Below are 17,895 nucleotides of genomic sequence, written 5' to 3'. Positions count from 1 at the left end.
AGTTAGTGCAGCAGGTCAAAGGCGATAGTCTTCTGAATTCGATATTTTTTTCGGACGAGGCAACATTTCATACAAATGGGAAAGTGAACAGGCACAGTTGTAGGATATGAGGAAAAAAAAAAAGTGCATAACATTGTTGAATAGAAGCGAGATTCTCCGAAGCTCAATGTTGTTTGTACCATGTCTCACAGGAAACTTTATAGGCCTTTCTTCTTTGAAGAACAAACTGTTGCTGGAGAGACCTTTCTTCATATGTTCCAGACAGGTTAATGCCCTCGTTGCAAACAGAATCAGAGAACTCTGTCCTTCGGTTAAATGATGCAACCGCACATTTTCACCACATCTGAACACACTGTTACCCAATAGTTGGGCTGGTCGTGATGGATCAATAGAGCATCCTATGCTAAAATGGCCTCCTAGGACCCTAAATATTGCCTCTGGTGATTTCATTTAATGGCGTTATTCAATGGCCTTGTTTATGTCTCCCCTCCTTGAATAGGAGAACTGACGAAGCAACAGCCACAGTTTTTGAGACATGTTGGTCCATGTGTGGCAAGATTTAGATTGTCGCGTCGACGTTTGCAGCATCACACATGTCTCCTACGTGGAGTATACGTGAAGTGAATCTAATTGAAAAAAATTTACTATTTTATTCAAATTATGTATGTTATTACTTTTTAATGCTAATCATTCGGCTGTAATAAGGTTTTTAAAGTGTTCCCGGACTTTTCAATCAACTTTTTGATTTTGCTGAGCAACAATCATAGACAATTTTTTAATTGATCACACCGCCATTTGGCTGTATTGTTGTTTATTTAATTACGACCTAATTTCGACCTTTTTATGCCATTTTCAAGTGATTAATGACATAAACTCAGTCACTTAATAATGGCATAAAATATCGAAATCTAGATCGTGATTCAATAAACAAAAATACAGTCAAATGGCAGTATGATTATTTAAAAACGTGTATATTCTTCTGTGTGTTATATACAGAAGAATGGAAAAGAAAATTGAGGATCTGACAGATGACGAGCAGTTTGGCTTAAGGAAAGATAAAGAACCAGAGATGCAGTTCTGACGTTGCGGTTGATAATGGAAGCAAGACTGAAGAAAAATCTAGAAACGTTAATATGATTTGTCGACTTGGAAAAAGTGTTCGACAATGTAAAGTGGTGGAAGATCTTCGAAATCCTGAGAAAAATAGGGGTAAGCTGTAGGTAAAGACGGTTAATATACAATATATACAGCATTTACAAGAACCAAGACGGAACAAAAAGACTAGAAGATAAAGTACGTTGTGCTCAGACTAAAAGGATGTAAGACAGGGATGTAGCTTTTCGCCCCCTGCTGTTCAATCTATACATCGAAGGACCTATGATGGAAAGGAAAGAAAGATTCAAGAGTAGGATTAAAATCTAAGGTGAAAGGATATCAGTGATAAGATCCGTTGATGAAATTGCTATCCTCATTCAAAGTGAAAAGGCAGTCCGGTGTGGTCGAGCAGTTCTAGGCGCTTCAGTCTGGAACCGTGCGACCGCTACGGTCGCAGGTTCGAAACCTGCCTTGGGCATGGATGTGTGTGATGTTCTTAGGTTGGTTAGGTTTAAGTAGTTCTAAGTTCTAGGGGACTGATGACCTCAGATGTTAAGTCCCATAGTGCTCAGAACCATTTGAACCAAAGTGAAGAAGAATTAAATGATCTGCTGACTGCAACGAACAGACTAATGAGTACAGAATATCCAAGACAGACGAATGCAATGAGAAGTAGAAGAAGTGAAAACAGCAAGAAACTTAACATCAGTAATGGGATCACGTAGCACATGAAGTTAAGGAATTTTGCTTCCTAGGCAGCAAAATAACCCATGACGGACGGACCAAGGAGGACGTAAAAAACAGACTAACACTGTCAGAAAGGTGATTACTGGCCAAGAGTAGTCTGTGAGCACCGAACATAGGCATTAACTTCAGCAAGTAATTTCTGAGACTATACCCTTGGAGCACAGTAGCGTAAGGCAGTGAGACATGTGGGAAAATCGTAACAGAAGAGAACAGAAGCATTTGAAGCATTTGAAAATTAGGTCGAATGGTAAGGAAGGATCAAGTTCTCCGCAGGATCGGCGAGGAAAGAAATATATGGAAAACACTGACAAGAAGAAGGGACAGGATCATAGGACATAGGTTAAGACATCAAGGAATAAGTTTCATGGTACTAGAGGGATCTGTAGAGAGTGAAAACTGTAGAGATTATGAGAGATTTGGATACATCCAGTAAATAACTGAGGATGTATATTGCAAGTCCTACTATGAGATGTGGCACATGAGAGAAATCCGAAAGGCGTTACTCTTAGTTTCTTTCTCTGGATGCGCTTAAATGATGTCAATCATGTTCATGTACAGACTTGTCATTTACCTTCTGATAAATTCTTCCTAAAATGTCGTGTAGTTTTAATGACCAACATTGTAGAAATCATCCCAGCGGTTGCCTGAAGTAGTTTAGGGAAACCACTGAATACCTAAATCAGGACAGCACGATGGGAGTTGGAGATTTCACCCTTTAAAACACGCTAGTCTGTTATGTTTAGTGAACAATACTGTTTTGTTTACACTTCTTGCAATGAATATAAAAAGCTACTGTCATTCTGTTCCCTCATTTCTCAGCACATATCACTGCGCATACTACACAGAGAGCACCGTATTTCAGCGTTGTTAAGGTGGCTTGTTTACGTTCTTCGCCGTATGACGAATGTCTTAATATGACGCATACCATTTACGCTACTGTTACAGTGGTATTTGAAGAGAATGGAACCATATTTATACCCTAACAAAAAATAATGCCTCCAGTAAAAGGCACACTTCTCATACAAAGGAGTTAGGTACGTCAGGCAGTCCTTAGCTTTCTTTTTTCTAATTGAGGAAATATGAAACGAAAAGGCGCAAGGTTGACAGAGACTCACTTCACATGAGGGCGCGCCGTATCTTTCTAAAGAGTTTCCTGACAAAGGGATGAGACGCGTACGACTGTACAACGTGACATCCCGCATTACGGTACAGCTGCGTAAAGATAAGCTATTCTTTGCAGACTGCCCCTTTACCGCTTTATTCGGACGGAATCCCTTTTACCTTTATCTCCTGAAACTCTAAACGGCAATGAACACTACGTGTTAGCAAGACTACAGACGGCGTACTTTTCCGTTACATTTTCCATTATATTTGTAGCTCTGTGCTATTTTTCTTTCTTTCCAACTTGTCGCGTTGGTTTTCTAGAATGAGACTTCATCATTTCACCGTGTGATTTTTGTTTTATTTGTTAGATCGCATGCTAAGTTTGCTCCTTTTTACCTTGAGATCCATCAGCTTTTAATGTAATTCATTGTGAAACAATTCCTGTTTGCTGCTTCTTCATGCTGTTTAGTTTACATTTTCTTCAAATCGACTTAGGACGCTGTTAGTTCCTTTTCAAAGAGGTACCTGCTTTTCGTAGTGGTTATGCATATTTTCGTTCATACTACATAAATGGTCAAACAATATTAATACTTTTTCTTAACGTTTCGGTTATTTTTCTCCATATTTATATATAATTCATTTCCGACCATTACAACACTGTCATCCCTGATTAAATTTTCCTCGTAGTTATTCTTTCGAGTGCATCCATTACGTCCAATTTCTGACTGAGTCCAAAATATTTGCTTGGATACAAGCATTGTGATTTCAGTACGGAATCATTTTTGCATTACTGGGTAGAAAGTTTTTATTGCAAATTTTCGTGATTACAATACTGAACTGACGTTTTGATTCTGGGATAACAGATAATACGTAGTTTGGTACTTAGAATTCGAATCTGCCTTTCAAATTGTTATAGCACGCAAGACTTTTTGAATTTTTAAGGGCTTTTATAGTTTATTTTCCGTATGTCCATGTTTATCGTTTCTTTGTTCACACGTGTAATTTGTGTTTCCTTTTGTACGGGTGTGCTCCAAGATTTACCAAACGTCACTGAATAGCAGGTCTGATAAAGAAACGGCAAAAAGGAGAAGAGTACACTTTTCGAAGAAAATATTGTGAACTAATTTAGACTTTCTACTGGCGCCAAGTCTATATATGCTTATTTAATAGTATTCAGTTATAAAGTTCTGAATATGTATTTCTTGTTTGATTTAATTATACCAATGTTCACGAGTGTTGTTTTTGATTTTGCTGTCTACCTGTAAAATGTGACGTGATAGAGGCAATATCATTTTACCCAAAATTAGGTAAATCACTCATTTACATATCTGATAATGAAAAAGTTTTAAAATTGTTGACTAGTGTCATTAAATACTTTCTTAGATTATCATAGGCTCTTTCACCAACAGAAAATTTCTCTAAACCATCTTCCATCATCTCTTCATCTTCCTTATTCATGCACTGGCTGTTTCTAAAATTAGGCCTGCTTGTCATGCTAGTAACGTGTTAATCTCTCCCTCTCCTTCTCTCTCTCTTTCTCCCTCAATCCTTCTCTCTCCTTCTAGAGATTTTTAAGCCTGCTCTAATTGCTGTCTCTACACAGTGATTTATTTTTGTTTCCGTATCTGTTGGATATTCGTCCCAATTTTGTTAATAAACCATCTTGAACATGGCTGTTAACAGCAACTCCTGAGTAAACTTCCATTAATAATGTAAACAGTTATTCAGTTTCCAGAATTCTGGAAACATCCCCCAGGCTGTGGCTAAGCCGTGTCTCCACAATATCCTTTCTTTCAGGAGTGCTAGTTCTGCATGTTTCGCAGTAGAGCTTCTGTAAAGTTTGGAAGCTAGGAGACGAGATACTGGCGGAAGTAATGCTGTGAGGAGGGGGCGTGAGTCGTGCTTGGCTAGTTCAGATGGTAGAGCACTTGCCCCCGAAAGGCAAAGGTCCCGAGTTCGAGTCTCGGCCCGGCACATAGTTTTAATCTGCCAGGAAGTTTCAGTTAATCAGTTTCTGGTAGTTCATTCTGTTGTTAGGCAGAAATAGAATATTTCTAACTGCGTTAGCGTCGATTAGAAATGATATAAAAGCAGGGAAATATTATCAATACTTTGCCCAACGTATCTTTAGAACGTGTAAGTTCTTTTACACTATGCTAGCGCAGTTAGAGTAATAATGTGATTATATTTCATAAATTGTGTGAACGAAGTATCACAGATTAGAAGCAAAATTTATCTGATATTTAGGTTGAGTTGCTAGCGCAGTTAGAGTAATAATGTGATTATATTTCATAAATTGTGTGAACGAAGTATCACAGATTAGAAGCAAAATTTATCTGATATTTAGGTGACAAATAATGTATCGAAAAAAAGCAGCAAAATCAGCGTAACGTATTGTTTTCTAGCCTTGAGGATGACCGTGTCGAAGTCCCGGTAATTTGGCATGGGATGAACTCAGCCTCGTATGCCGATTGGGGATCTGCGTGGGCAAGGAGCAGCGGTTTCACGACCTGGGATGTCGGAGAAACGACCAGGAAAGCGTCTCCATATCACATCCGCATGACGCCTCATGACAGAGAATGACACGGCGCGGACGTCGACATCCCGTTTGCCATCAAGACCTGGGCGAGGAGCTCGTTTAAGGATGAATTTCTGATCAGTTAATTAGTGGTGACTGATTTCGTTTTTGGAATTGTCTAATTCTTTTGAGTTGCTTCATACTTGTTGGTAATCTTTGGTGGAAAGAGGAAGTGGGGACGTGAATGAGAAAATTTTCTAAACTGACTACAGAAGGCTTTGGGGTCGTTTCCAGTGCTCGCAGACTACTCTTGAAAGATTTTCTGTCATAAAATCCAGAATGTTTCCAAATAAAAGTGTTCAGAACATTAGGATGTAAATGACGGCACAGGAACCTACTGCAGAGGACAGCGTCAAGCAGAGAAGTGTAATTAGCGGACGAGCTGGTACGACCAAAAGGGACGTTCTTTACTGAGACAAAAGGTAATTTAGCCTTAGTGCTGTGCAGCTGAAGGGCAGAATGCTGAGCAAATTTTTGAAGCTTTCTGCGAACAAGGAAATGACCTTCCAGGCCTACAGTCTTTTACAATGAAGCGTGTGGGGTTGACGTCCTGTGGGCAACAGAGAGGAGATAACTGTGATTCTCAACTTCTTATTTCATAGTCGCTATTGCGGAAAGTTATAGGAAAAGGTGGCTCTCATACAATAAACGAAATAATCAAGAGGGAAAAATAAGAACGGTACATTGGCCAAACAGGAAGAAATTTCAACGTGAGTTATAGAGAACACATTAGAAAAAGGGAATATAATCAGTCGAGCTTCTTTCTACCTTGAAAATCAAATTCATACTGCTGATACGATGGAAAGTGCACTACAGATTCTGTACAGAATATCAAAAGGTTTTGCAACGAACATTCTTGAAGAATTAGAAATCTATTAAGTACACGAGAAAATACTCACAAGAAATATTAAACGAACATACAGAATTTAGACACAAGTCCTACTTTAAAAACCTCATTGAACTTTTAGAACACGAAAGTGGATGTGCAACAACCAAAGACTATCGTAACAAATTTTAGTGAATAAAATAATATCGCTGTTCATCTGCACTATCTTTGTAAACATGTAATGTTGTAAGGGTGGAACTGTAAAATTACTGTCACATCGTAATCAACATTTTATATTCAACATCTTGAAATCATTTACTATCTTATGAAAACAGTGATAGTTATGAGACAGCCCACGAACGACGTAATATGGATGTCACATCAGTCTAGACGTGAGTAATGCAGGTACTTTAACATAAATGACACTGAAATCGGTACCTGTTCTCATCCAAAATTGTTAATCACAGGTACTTGGAAGTGGCGACAAAGCCCAAACAGTCTGTCGTAAATAAAGATTACATGTTATGAGAGAGAACTGTTCGGTGTAAAAAGAGCGGAAGACAGGAATGGAGAGTTTCTTCCCTATCGTTCAACATGTACACGGAAAACACAGTTACGAAAGCGAAGAAAGCTTCAGCCTCTTCTACCTCAGTGAAGATGGGGAACAGTTACAGTACTTGAGTAACTGCTGTACGGAATTAACTGAATAACGAGCAAATAATGTGAGCTGTGAGTATACAAAAGAAAGTCAAAAGTGACGAAGAGTGAACCGAGATTAACAATAAACTGAACATAAAAACTGGGGGCCACTTAGTAAACGAAGTTAAGAAGTTCTCTACCTCTGAAGCAAAATAAGGCATGATGGAGGAAGCAAGGACAATATGAGGAGTAGTTTAATACGGGGAAACAGGGCGTGCCACCCCAAAAGAGGTCTACTTCTGTCAAACATAGATATTAATTTTACGATAAACATCTAAGTATGCGCATCTGGAGCACTTTATTATACGTGAGTGTATTATGGTTTGTGAGAAAACCAGATAAGAGGAAAGTCTAAGAGTTTGGGATGTGGTTTTAAAGGGCTCTCAAAATTAAGTGGGCTAGTAGGAGAAGGAATGACACACTAAGGAAACAAAATAAAAGATAACTACATCCTACGATGGAATTACCCGAATGGAACGAAAATCAGTAGACGTGACATCAGCAGTCAAACAAATGATTACAATTTCAGGAAAGTTGGATAATTTATTTAGGAGAGAGAGGTTCAAAAACTGAGCAATTCAATAGTGCGTACGTCCCTTTCTCGTCATTACGCAAGCAGTTATTCGGCTTGGCATTGACTGATAAAGTTGTTGGATGTCCTGAGGGATATCGTGGCAAATTCTGTCCAATTGACGCGTTAGATCGTCAAAATCCAGAAGCGGCTGGAAGGCGCTGCTCATGAAACTCCAAACGTTCTCAGTTGAGAAGAATTCCGACGACCTTTCTGGCCAATTTAGGGTTTTACAAGCGCGAGGACAAGCAGTAAAAAGCTCTCGTCGTGTGCGGGTGGGCATCATATTGCTGAAATGTAAGCCCAGGGTAGCCTACCATTAGGGGCAACAAAACGGGGCGTGGAATATCGTCGACGTTCGGCTGTGCTGTCAGGGTGCCACCATTGACAACCAAAGGGATCCTGATAGAAAAGAAATGGCACCCCAGACCTCGGTTGTTGCGCCGTATGACGGGCGACAGTCAGATTAGTATCCTACCACGGTTGGGGACGTCTCCAGATATGTCTTCCCTTGTCATCAGATTCTGTTCGAAGCGGAACTCATCATCGATTACAATTCCACTCTAGTCATTGATATTCTACGCCGAAGGCGTGACTGGGGACGCCATGGACAGCGGTGGGATACCAACCTCAAAGCCGCCGGCCATATGGTCCGACAACCAGGGGTGATGGTCTGGGATGCCGTTTCTTTTCATGCCAGGACCCCTCTGGTTCTCATACATGGTACTTCGGGGATATTTTACGCCCAATGTTGTTGCCCTTTACTGCTATCCATTCTGGGCTTACTGATCAGGAAGATGATGCTCGCCCGTACATGTCGATCTTGTCTTCGTACTTGCCAAACCCTACCTTGGCCAGCAAGATAGCTGGATCTCTTCCCAAATGAGAATACTTGAAGCATTAGGGTCAGAGCCTGCAACCAGCTCGGGATTTTAACGTGCCAGTTGCTCAGAATCTCGCACGATATCCTTCAAGAAGATAATTAACAACTCTGTCAATCGGTGCAAAGCCGAATAGCTGCTGGCATGAAGTCCAGAGTGGATCAATGCGTTACTGAGTCGCTCAGTTTGTTTTCTAGTACTCGTATAATACCTTCGTGGTGGGTCTCTTTTGTTTTGTCTTACAGTGTATTTTCTTCTGGAATAGTCGAGGACAACACTGACAAGAAGGGATGGCATGACATGGCGCGTAAATAAATTTAAATTTCATATGGCGTAGTTGGATAGGATATCTCACAGGGTGGGTTGAGGCGCCTGTGGGAAAGGTGTTCCTCCTCCACTCACAATGACCCTGCACTTTGGTATGTAGTGCTTTTACCGACTGATGTATGTAGGCGGGCCAGACAACAGGTCCTTCGAGGCCTGAGCTTCACTTCAGTCAGTAACGACTTTTTACTCTCACGAGTTCCACAATAGCCGTTCTGTACACTTTGCTGGAGTGTTACTTTTAGAAAGAAGGATATAGCCGAGTCTCAGCCTAGGTGTTGTATTCAGGATAAATTGTTTCCTTTACAACGAAGTATGTATTTGCGTTCCAGAGAGATTGAAACTTTCTGGCAGCTGGGGCAAGTGATAGAGCAACCAACGCTTTTTAACAAACGACTGATAAGTCGATTGTTTTTTCTTTCAGTCGGTGGAATGAAGCAACCCTATGAAACGAATCTCTGCGCCACGTCAACTACTCTGCGCAACAGAATTAAATGTGCCACTGGCACCGGAGGTGTATCAAGTGGTTGCCTAGTTGTAGGAACCTAGCACTTCTTCGAAGGTTTTCTCTGTTAAGCCACATTTCTACATTTTGCAATAAATGGGGGCGGGTGCCATCGAGTTTGTTGCGGAACTGAGGGGTATTACAGGGACCCTTTCCCGTTTTATTCACGCATATGTCAATGTCGCACTCCCCCCCCCCCCCCTCATAATCACTCCACAGGAAGGAGCATTGTAAAAGCATATGACGTCTTTGCTGCTTTGGATCACGTTCAGATTTCATCGAATAGCTATCGCACTGAACTCCAAAGGGGGTGAGATCATGTTCAGTGGAGTTACTAGCCAACGATGTAATTAGAGAAGGGTTGAAATGTCAGGGAGATGTCAGCAGTATCAGACATCGTGATGAATGTGTCTCTGTTGCTCATGGAACTGCAAAATGTCGTTTTTCGCCGCTAAATGTGTGCGAATCAACGTCCCAACGGAGGGAGTGGGGCCATTGACGCCCTTTATACTACCCCCCTGAACGCTTTTAGTGTCGATTCTGAGCGCCAGCGTGTCTCATAATAAAACAGCGTGATTTCAACGCCGAGATTCGCAGTTCTGACCTGTATCGCAGAGGCATAAAACCAAGAGGTGAAATGTAAGACGACTTTCTTATCGTGTGACACGCTGGTGGCGGCGTTGTGCAGAATTGTGGTGAAATTCGATGCCAGTGCGACATCATTAACGCACTTTTCACGGTGCATGAACTTCTGAGCTTCGGACTTCTTTTTCGCATATATCGACACTTTGCTCGTTTGAAGCATCGCTGGGCACGAGGATGGCGTTGCAGGTCGCCACATTTTTGCACGATTACAAAGGAAGGTTGTAGCCACCTCTGAGTCATATTTCAAACTAATGCGTCGCAATGGGGGACAGTTACGGGGTTTTCGAAGAAGTGATCCTTTAATTCTGTTGTGCGGGTGTTACGAATTTTTTTCACTCACTCGTCGGGTTCAAAATGGTTCAAATGGCTCTGAGCACTATGGGACTCAACTGCTGTGGTCATTAGTCCCCTATAACTTAGAACTACTTAAACCTAACTAACCTAAGGACATCACACACATCCATGCCCGAGGCAGGATTCGAACCTGCGCCGTAGCAGTCGCACGGTTCCGGACTGCGCGCCTAGAACCGCGAGACCACCGCGGCCGGCTCACTCGTCGTGTTTCAGAGGTTTCACTTGATGTGAGATAACAGACTGACATTTGTCTCTGACGGTTACTTCAGTTATGTGAATGTTTCCATAGAGTTTCAGGATTGGATTGTATTCACTTGTATATTTGTTCAGCGTTTTCTGTTATATGTAAGCCTTGAATAGCTTTACCAACTTTTTTTAAAGATTGTTATCTCATTTCAAGGACAAGCAAATAAGAAAAAGTGTACTGTTAATTTTCAAAATTTCTCTATTTATTTATTTATATGCGAATGCTATACTCGAACTTCTAGTGTTAAATACCAAATTTTGGTCGGTTTTAAAAGTTTGATAACTGGTGCAATGTCGCAAGTTTATGTTTAAATAAACGAACAGTTACATTTGAAATTTAAAATTATTGAATCTCTGTTTCTTTTTTCTGCAGACTTGTGCCCATCATCGATATTTCTCTTTCGGTAATTGCTGAGCTGTGACCTGTACAGGAAGCATATAGAATTTATATTTTTTAGGTTGTGTGGTGATTTAATCAGTTTTTAAGCGCTTTCTGCCACTTGTCACAAGTATATTTTTCCGAAAAACGTATCATTCATTAATTTTCTTGAATTTAATTAATGTAGTTGCAGACTGTGAATGGTTCTTGCAAATAGTGCACAACACATTGAAGGTATGTCGAGGATCTTTTTTATGCGGTCATATGATTTATCCCATTCCTCGCGGAGGAGCGTGTCGACAATTTGATCCAGACAAAAAAGTCCAGTATCGAGTAAACGTAATATTCATAAATAGTCAAGGGAAAACAAACTGAAAGGTACTTAATGGCACCAAATAAGAACAAAATATCTGCGTGATAATAACAGTGACGACAGGCGCAACAAAGAAATGATTTAACAATACAAAAAGTATCGATTGTTTCCGTTCAGATTTGAATGTGCAGGGATCAGGCGAGTTCAAAACTACATCCAACCGAATCGACTGTTCCCACATACTAATTTCACTCAGAAGAACGAATTAATAACTCAACCGAAACGTAAAATAACAACCGAATGAGTCAGTTCTTTTCATTCGGTTGTTCGTATCATTAGCTGGATTCGGTATCGGAATCTAGCCTTTCGTGAGCAACACTAACCCCGGTTAAGCTTCGCAGTTCCGATGCCGAAAAGTTGGAAGTTTGTGGTAAGTTGCTATGGGACGAAACTGCTGAGGTCAACGTTCCCTAGGCTTACGCACTACTTAATCTAACTTAAACTAACTTACGGTAAGGACACACACGTGCATGCCAGAGGGAGGACTCGAACTTCCGACGGGGGAGGGGGGAGGGGGGGGGGGGAGCCCTGCGAACAGTGGCAAGGCGCCCAAGACGGCGCGACTACCCCGCACGGTTCACGATGTCGACACACAATTTTAATCTGTCAGCAAGTTACAAAATAGTGCTCAGTACGCTACAGATTGGAAGATTCCATTATAATGCTGACTTACTTACAATCTACCAAAGGCAAGGAGATAAGCTTATCGTTTCTAACTGGTGGGTCGCAACGTACCTCGGTAAACTCGACGTTGTTGGGATCTCCCGTGATGCTGCCGTCTGGGTTCTTGTAGCCGGCGTAGCTGATCAGTTGGGCGTTCCACACTTTGTAGTCGTGCTTTCCGTCCGTGCGCTGCGGAAACACCGTGATGGCAGACCTGCAACACGTCCATGTCTCAAGCCTCGTCACTGTGCTGATACTGCTACGGCTTTTATTAAGTTTTGGTCTTATTAATCGTGGTAAACGTATTTCTGTACCAATAGTATTAGTGTTCCTATGGAAACCAAGGAATTAGAACTACCTCATTATTAGCCGGTATGCCGATTATACGAGCATAATTGGTGGGTTTTTGAAAAAAATAAAAGAAAAACCACATTTGAAGAATTCGTCTTCTTTCTTCAAATCCGACCAGCTGTGGATCACGTGGAACAACTGCTCGGAACTGTTCTTTCGAATGAGGTTCTTCCTTCTTCTTTCCCAGTATTGTATCGTTGGTATCTTGACCTGCTCGCTTTGTTGTCCCTGAATTAAATTCTACCACGTTTCCTCTCTTTTTTCTTGAAAACACTTGACGTTTTTTGTCTTAGTTCTGAATTTTTCTGCTTTAATGTTTTTTTTCAGTTATGTTCGTTTCTTCTAAGACTTTTTGAATACCTTTGAACCATTGATTTTTGTTCTTTTTGTTAGTGAAACTCTGGAAGCTGCTTTTAGCTAATCTGTTGTACTCCATTCTTTCAAAAGCCCAAAGAAACTGATCCGCCTTTTCTATATAGTGGAGAATTTTTTCAAATCAATTTTTGTTCATTTTTAATGTGTAGTTGCCACTGTCGTCTACCGTAGGCCCCACAAGTTTTCAAAGAATTTTCTCTCTCTTTTCTCCATTTATTTCGATTTCTCCTACTTTAAGTGTGGCAATGCACCCTGCGGCATAGAGAGCTTTTGGTTTTAAGTTTCATAGCATTTAATTTTCTCATTAATGGAAACCGTTCTTTTCATCACAGGTGTTGTTGGAAGATAGTAGCCATCTCCATTTTATGGGACCGGGCGAGGTGGCACATACTGGACTCGTATGGAGGGGGACAAAGGTCCATATTCCAGTCGCGCCATTCAGATTTAGGACTTACGAGATTTCCCTAAAACCCTCCAGGCCAATGCCGGGATGTTCCCTTTGAAAACGGCAGTGCCGATTTCGTTTCCCATCCTTTCGTAATCCGAGCTGGTGCTCCGTCTCTAATGACCGGGCTGTCAACTGGACCTTTAATCTTCCTTCCTTTTCCGTTTTACGAGATCTGGCGTTGTTTATTTTTTTGATTCTTCAATCGGTTTAAACTATTTCTCCGAGATATTGGAATTTCTGTTTGCAACGGTTTGGTGGGATTTTGTAACGTTTTCTGTTTTGGATGTCGAGATTTGCAGGTCAGTTTCCTCTGATAGTTTCTTTACCAGGAGGTTTGTTTGGATGGTAGTTATTTCCGTATTAATGGCAGACTGCATGGTCATCCGCAAATACCAGGCAGTTGATTTTGACTGCTTTTGTTTCGTTCCTAGTTTTATTTGTTGATTTATTCCATTTTTGGCGGAATCATCCAGTTCCCTGAATATGCTATTATAATAATTAGGGTGAATGTTTTCTTTTAGAAGGGAGCTGATGACCTCGCAGTTTAGCGCTCTAAAACACTTATTACCGTTACCGGCATTTTCCTTTAGGGTACACTATTCTCCATGTAATTCATGTTTTACCACCGGAAGAGGATGCGGTCCCAAACCCCAAATCCCACAGTGACAAGTGATGAAAGATAAAAACCAAAAAAAGTCCAAAAGTGAACTAAGAAGTCATACGAGATACAGTGTGCTCTACAGTTTTACAAAAAAGTTTTCAGTTTGCGTAGAGTAATGTGTAAGTAATGCACTAAGGAACTCAACTTCACAGGTCACCAGTCCCCTAGAACTTAGAACTACTTAAACCTAACTATCCTAAGGACATCACACGCATCCATGCTCGAGGCAGGATTCGAACCTGCGACCGTAGTGGTCGCGTGGTTCCAGACTGTAGCTCCTAGAACCGCTCGGCCATGCAAGCCAGCCTTCTTGCAGAAGGAGAATTACAGAACCTCTTCAGTGGAATCGTCTAATGAGTACATAACAGGGATTGAGACCGAACTGAGGAAATGTGAAAGTAATAATCAGTAGCAGAAATGCGATTAACTTACAATCAGAATTAGGCGTGAAGGAACTCAGCTAGCTTGAAAGAAAAACAACACGTGAACTACGAAACGAGGAGCACATAAAAAGCGTGATAGGGCAGGTGAAGAGGGAATCGCTGGCTATAAGAAGTCAGCTAGTATGAAATAACGCCCTTAGTTGAAGAAGAAAGTTGTGAAAATATACCTTGGAGAGCAGCATTGTTTGGAGATGATTCATGGACTGTGAGAAAATCGTGAAAGAAGAGAATCGCTGTGTTTGAGTTGTGGTGCAGCAGAAGGCTGTTGAAAATTAGGTGGTCTGATAAGACAAGAAAAGAGAAGGGTCTCTGCAAAATCGGTGAACGAAGGAGCGTGTGGAAGACAATAACAATAAGAAGACGCAGAATGATAGCGCACGTCTTAAGAAATCAGGAAATAAATCCTGTGACACCATAAGGTGCTGTAGAGGGTAGAAACTGTAGGGGAAGACAGAGACTGGAATATGTACTACAAATAAAAGAGAACGTAGGGTGTAAGTGCCACTCTGATGCGAAACGTTTGGTACAGGAGAGGAATTTGTGGTGGAATGCACCAAACTAGTCACAAGACTGATGGCAGAAAATTGTGAAGGAGGTGTACACCGGGAGAAGATTTAGAAAAGACTGTGCACATAAAACGACGACATAGTTTTAAGACAAATAAAGCAAAAATAATTTTTGAAACTATTATACAGGAAAGCCAATATTTTTGGTCATATATTGAAAATTAATAATTTGTGAATAAATTTTACTGAAAGCATCGGACAAAATTTGCAGATACAGGTCTCAGACGAAAATGTTAAGCTATGAAAGAAACAAAAATGCCAAGATAATGAAAAATTGACAGAACAACAGTACGATCATACAGACAGGTGGTGAACATTAGAAGACCATAACTCTATGACTATTAGTATTATTAATGATGTTGTTAATTTAGCTACTTAGCAAACTGCAGTTTGTTGCAATTTACAGTGCTACGTTTTTCAGGTGACAGATACAGCGTTTCATTACACGGGTCGTCAGTGCACGAAGTATAATTACCTTCATTTTGTTTCCATTCCATTTCGTTTATGCAGTCATTTTCAAATGTACGTATTAGTACAACCCAAGAGCTGTTTATATCAGAGTTAGAGTCTAAAACTCATAAAGTCACACAGTTACTTAAGTAATAGTCGAAGTTCGGAGGCGAAGCCTAGGTAATAGTTTTATATCGACCACTACCTCAAATCCAGGAAGACTTAAGTTTTGTGTGAAATTCTTGCTCAAAAAGCATGGCAATCCGTTCTTTTCTTTTGCGCAGTAGTTGTCCAGTCTACCATTTATAACAGTACCAAAATAAAAGGTTTTTCAAATTATCGTGTGGCAAGTAGTAACCACGGCCTTGCCGCAGTGGAAACACCCGTTCCCGTCAGATCACCGAAATTAAGTGCCGTCGGGCGTGGTCTTCACTTGAATGGGTGACCATCCAGGCCGCCATGCGCTGTTGCCATTTTTCGGGGTGCAATCAGCCTCGTGATACCAATTGAGGAGCCAATCAACCGAACAGTAGCGGCTCCTGTCAAAGAAAACCATCATAAGGACTGGGAGAGCGGTGTGCTGACCACACGCCCCGCCTATCCACATCCTCACCTGAGGATGTCACGGCGGTGGGATGGCCCCGATGCACCACCTGTGGCCCGAAGACAGAGTGCAAAAAATGTAGTAATCAACTGAAGAAGAACCAGTGTTCACAGCATTATCCCAACAGGGAACAACGATGGTAGAGCGTGTGAAACAGTCCAGTCACTATCCTCGTGGATAGTGTCGATCTCCTCTTGTACTAATACTTTACACAGAAACCATACCTTATCGATACGACATTGAATCAGATATGGTTAAAAAACTACTGAATTGGGAAATACGGGTAACACTTATATGGCACTCACGAGTATTAGAGTCTGGAAAATTGCGCAGGGGTCTGCTATACAGGGGGTCGCAGATATCTTGTCCACTCAAAATATCTCTGGAACAATAACAGCTATTGGAAAACGATTTTCACCGGTATCAATGTAGGGTTGGGGCCCATGAATGTACATATTTGGAAACATTCTAAAACGAAAGCATATGTGTTTTTTAACACAAACTTATGTTTTTTTTAAACGGACCTCCTATATTTTTTCTTCAGCAATCCATAGCATGACAAAGCACACACACAATGGCGTTGATTGCATCGCAATATTCCCATTACATCCCGAGATATTGAGACGCGAATTTGACGCTTGAAACACCCGACATCCGCTACTAGCGCACGTCCTGAGGCTCAGGCGTGAACCCCATGCTGCCCGTAATCGCGATGTGATTAAGTGTCCCTCTTGATAAGTATGGAGGTGTGATTACACATGTCAATCACATCGCGATTACGGGCAGCATGGGGTTCACCCCTGAGCCTCAGGACGTGCGCTAGTAGCGCATGTCGGGTGTTTCAAGCGTCAACTTCGCGTCTCAATATCTCGGGATGTAATGGAAATATTGCGATGCAATCAACGCCATTGTGTGTGTGCTTTGTCATGCTATGGATTGCTGAAGAAAAAATATAGGAGGTCCGTTTAAAAACACATACGTTTGTGATAAAAAAACACATACGTTTGTGATAAAAAACACATATGCTTTCGTTTTAGAATGTTTCCAAATGTAAACATTCATGGGCCCCAGCCCTACATTGATACCGGTGAAAATCGTTTTCCAATAGCTGTTACTGTTCCAGAGATATTTTGGGTGGACAAGATAGCTGGGACACCCTGTATATAAGAAGGCCAAAAAAACGGACCCACAAAATTTCAGACCCACATCCTTAACGTAGTTTTTCTGTAGAATTGTAGAAGATATTCTTAGTTCGAATGCCGGCCGGAGTGGCCGTTCAGTTCTAGGCGCTACAGTCTGGAACCGCTACGGTCGCAGGTTCGAATCCTGCCTCGGGCATGGATGTGTGTGATGTCCTTAGGTTAATTAGGTTTAAGTAGTTCTAAGTTCTAGGGGACTGATGACCTCAGAAGTTGAGTCCCATAGTGCTAAGAGCCATTTGAACCATTTTTTGAGTTCTAATATATTAAATTTCCCTGGGACCGAAAATCTTAAGTCCACATATCACGACGGTCTTAGAAAGCATCGTGTGAAACTCAGCTTGAACGTGATATACTGCGAACTATAGATGAAGGGCAAATTCTATACTTTTAGATTTCCGAAAAGTATTTGACATGGTACCCCACTGCAGATTGTTATCGAAGGTACGAGCATACAGTATAGGTTTCCAGATATGTGAGTGGCTCAGAGGCTTCTTAAATAATAGAATCCAGTACGTTGTCCTCGAGGGTGAGTGTTCATTATAGAGACGGTTATCGGCAGGACTGCCCCAAGAACCGTGATAGGATTGCTATTATTCTCTGTACACCTAAATGATCTGGCGGACCGTATCGGCTGCAATCTCCGGTTGTTTGCTGAGGATGCTGTGGTATGCGATAAGGTGTCGAAGATGACTTTAGGACGACTTATGCAAACTTTACAGTTGCTGTTGAATGGCAGCTAGCTCTAAATGTACGAGGGCTATACAGAAAGCAGGGAACGTTTTCGAATTAAAAAAAACTAAGTACA

At 41.2% G+C, this 17,895-nt stretch overlaps 1 protein-coding gene across 2 annotated transcripts in view; it reads right to left on the bottom strand.

Moving 5' to 3' along the window:
• The window catches only part of LOC126339265 (nitric oxide synthase, salivary gland), a 1,479,392-nt gene that overhangs the window by 256,793 nt on the left and 1,204,704 nt on the right, over nt 1-17,895 (bottom strand). For both annotated transcript variants that reach the window (XM_050001617.1, XM_050001616.1), the window contains exon 5: nt 12,063-12,204. In XM_050001617.1, the coding sequence (XP_049857574.1) occupies nt 12,063-12,204 (142 nt within the window). The remainder of the gene's footprint in view (nt 1-12,062; nt 12,205-17,895) is intronic.

Source organism: Schistocerca gregaria, chromosome 1 (genome assembly GCF_023897955.1).
Source record: "Schistocerca gregaria isolate iqSchGreg1 chromosome 1, iqSchGreg1.2, whole genome shotgun sequence".
Taxonomy (NCBI): Eukaryota; Metazoa; Arthropoda; class Insecta; order Orthoptera; family Acrididae; genus Schistocerca; species Schistocerca gregaria.
The sequence above is the reverse complement of the archived record's forward strand: the minus strand, read 5'-3'. Positions and strand labels throughout refer to the sequence as shown.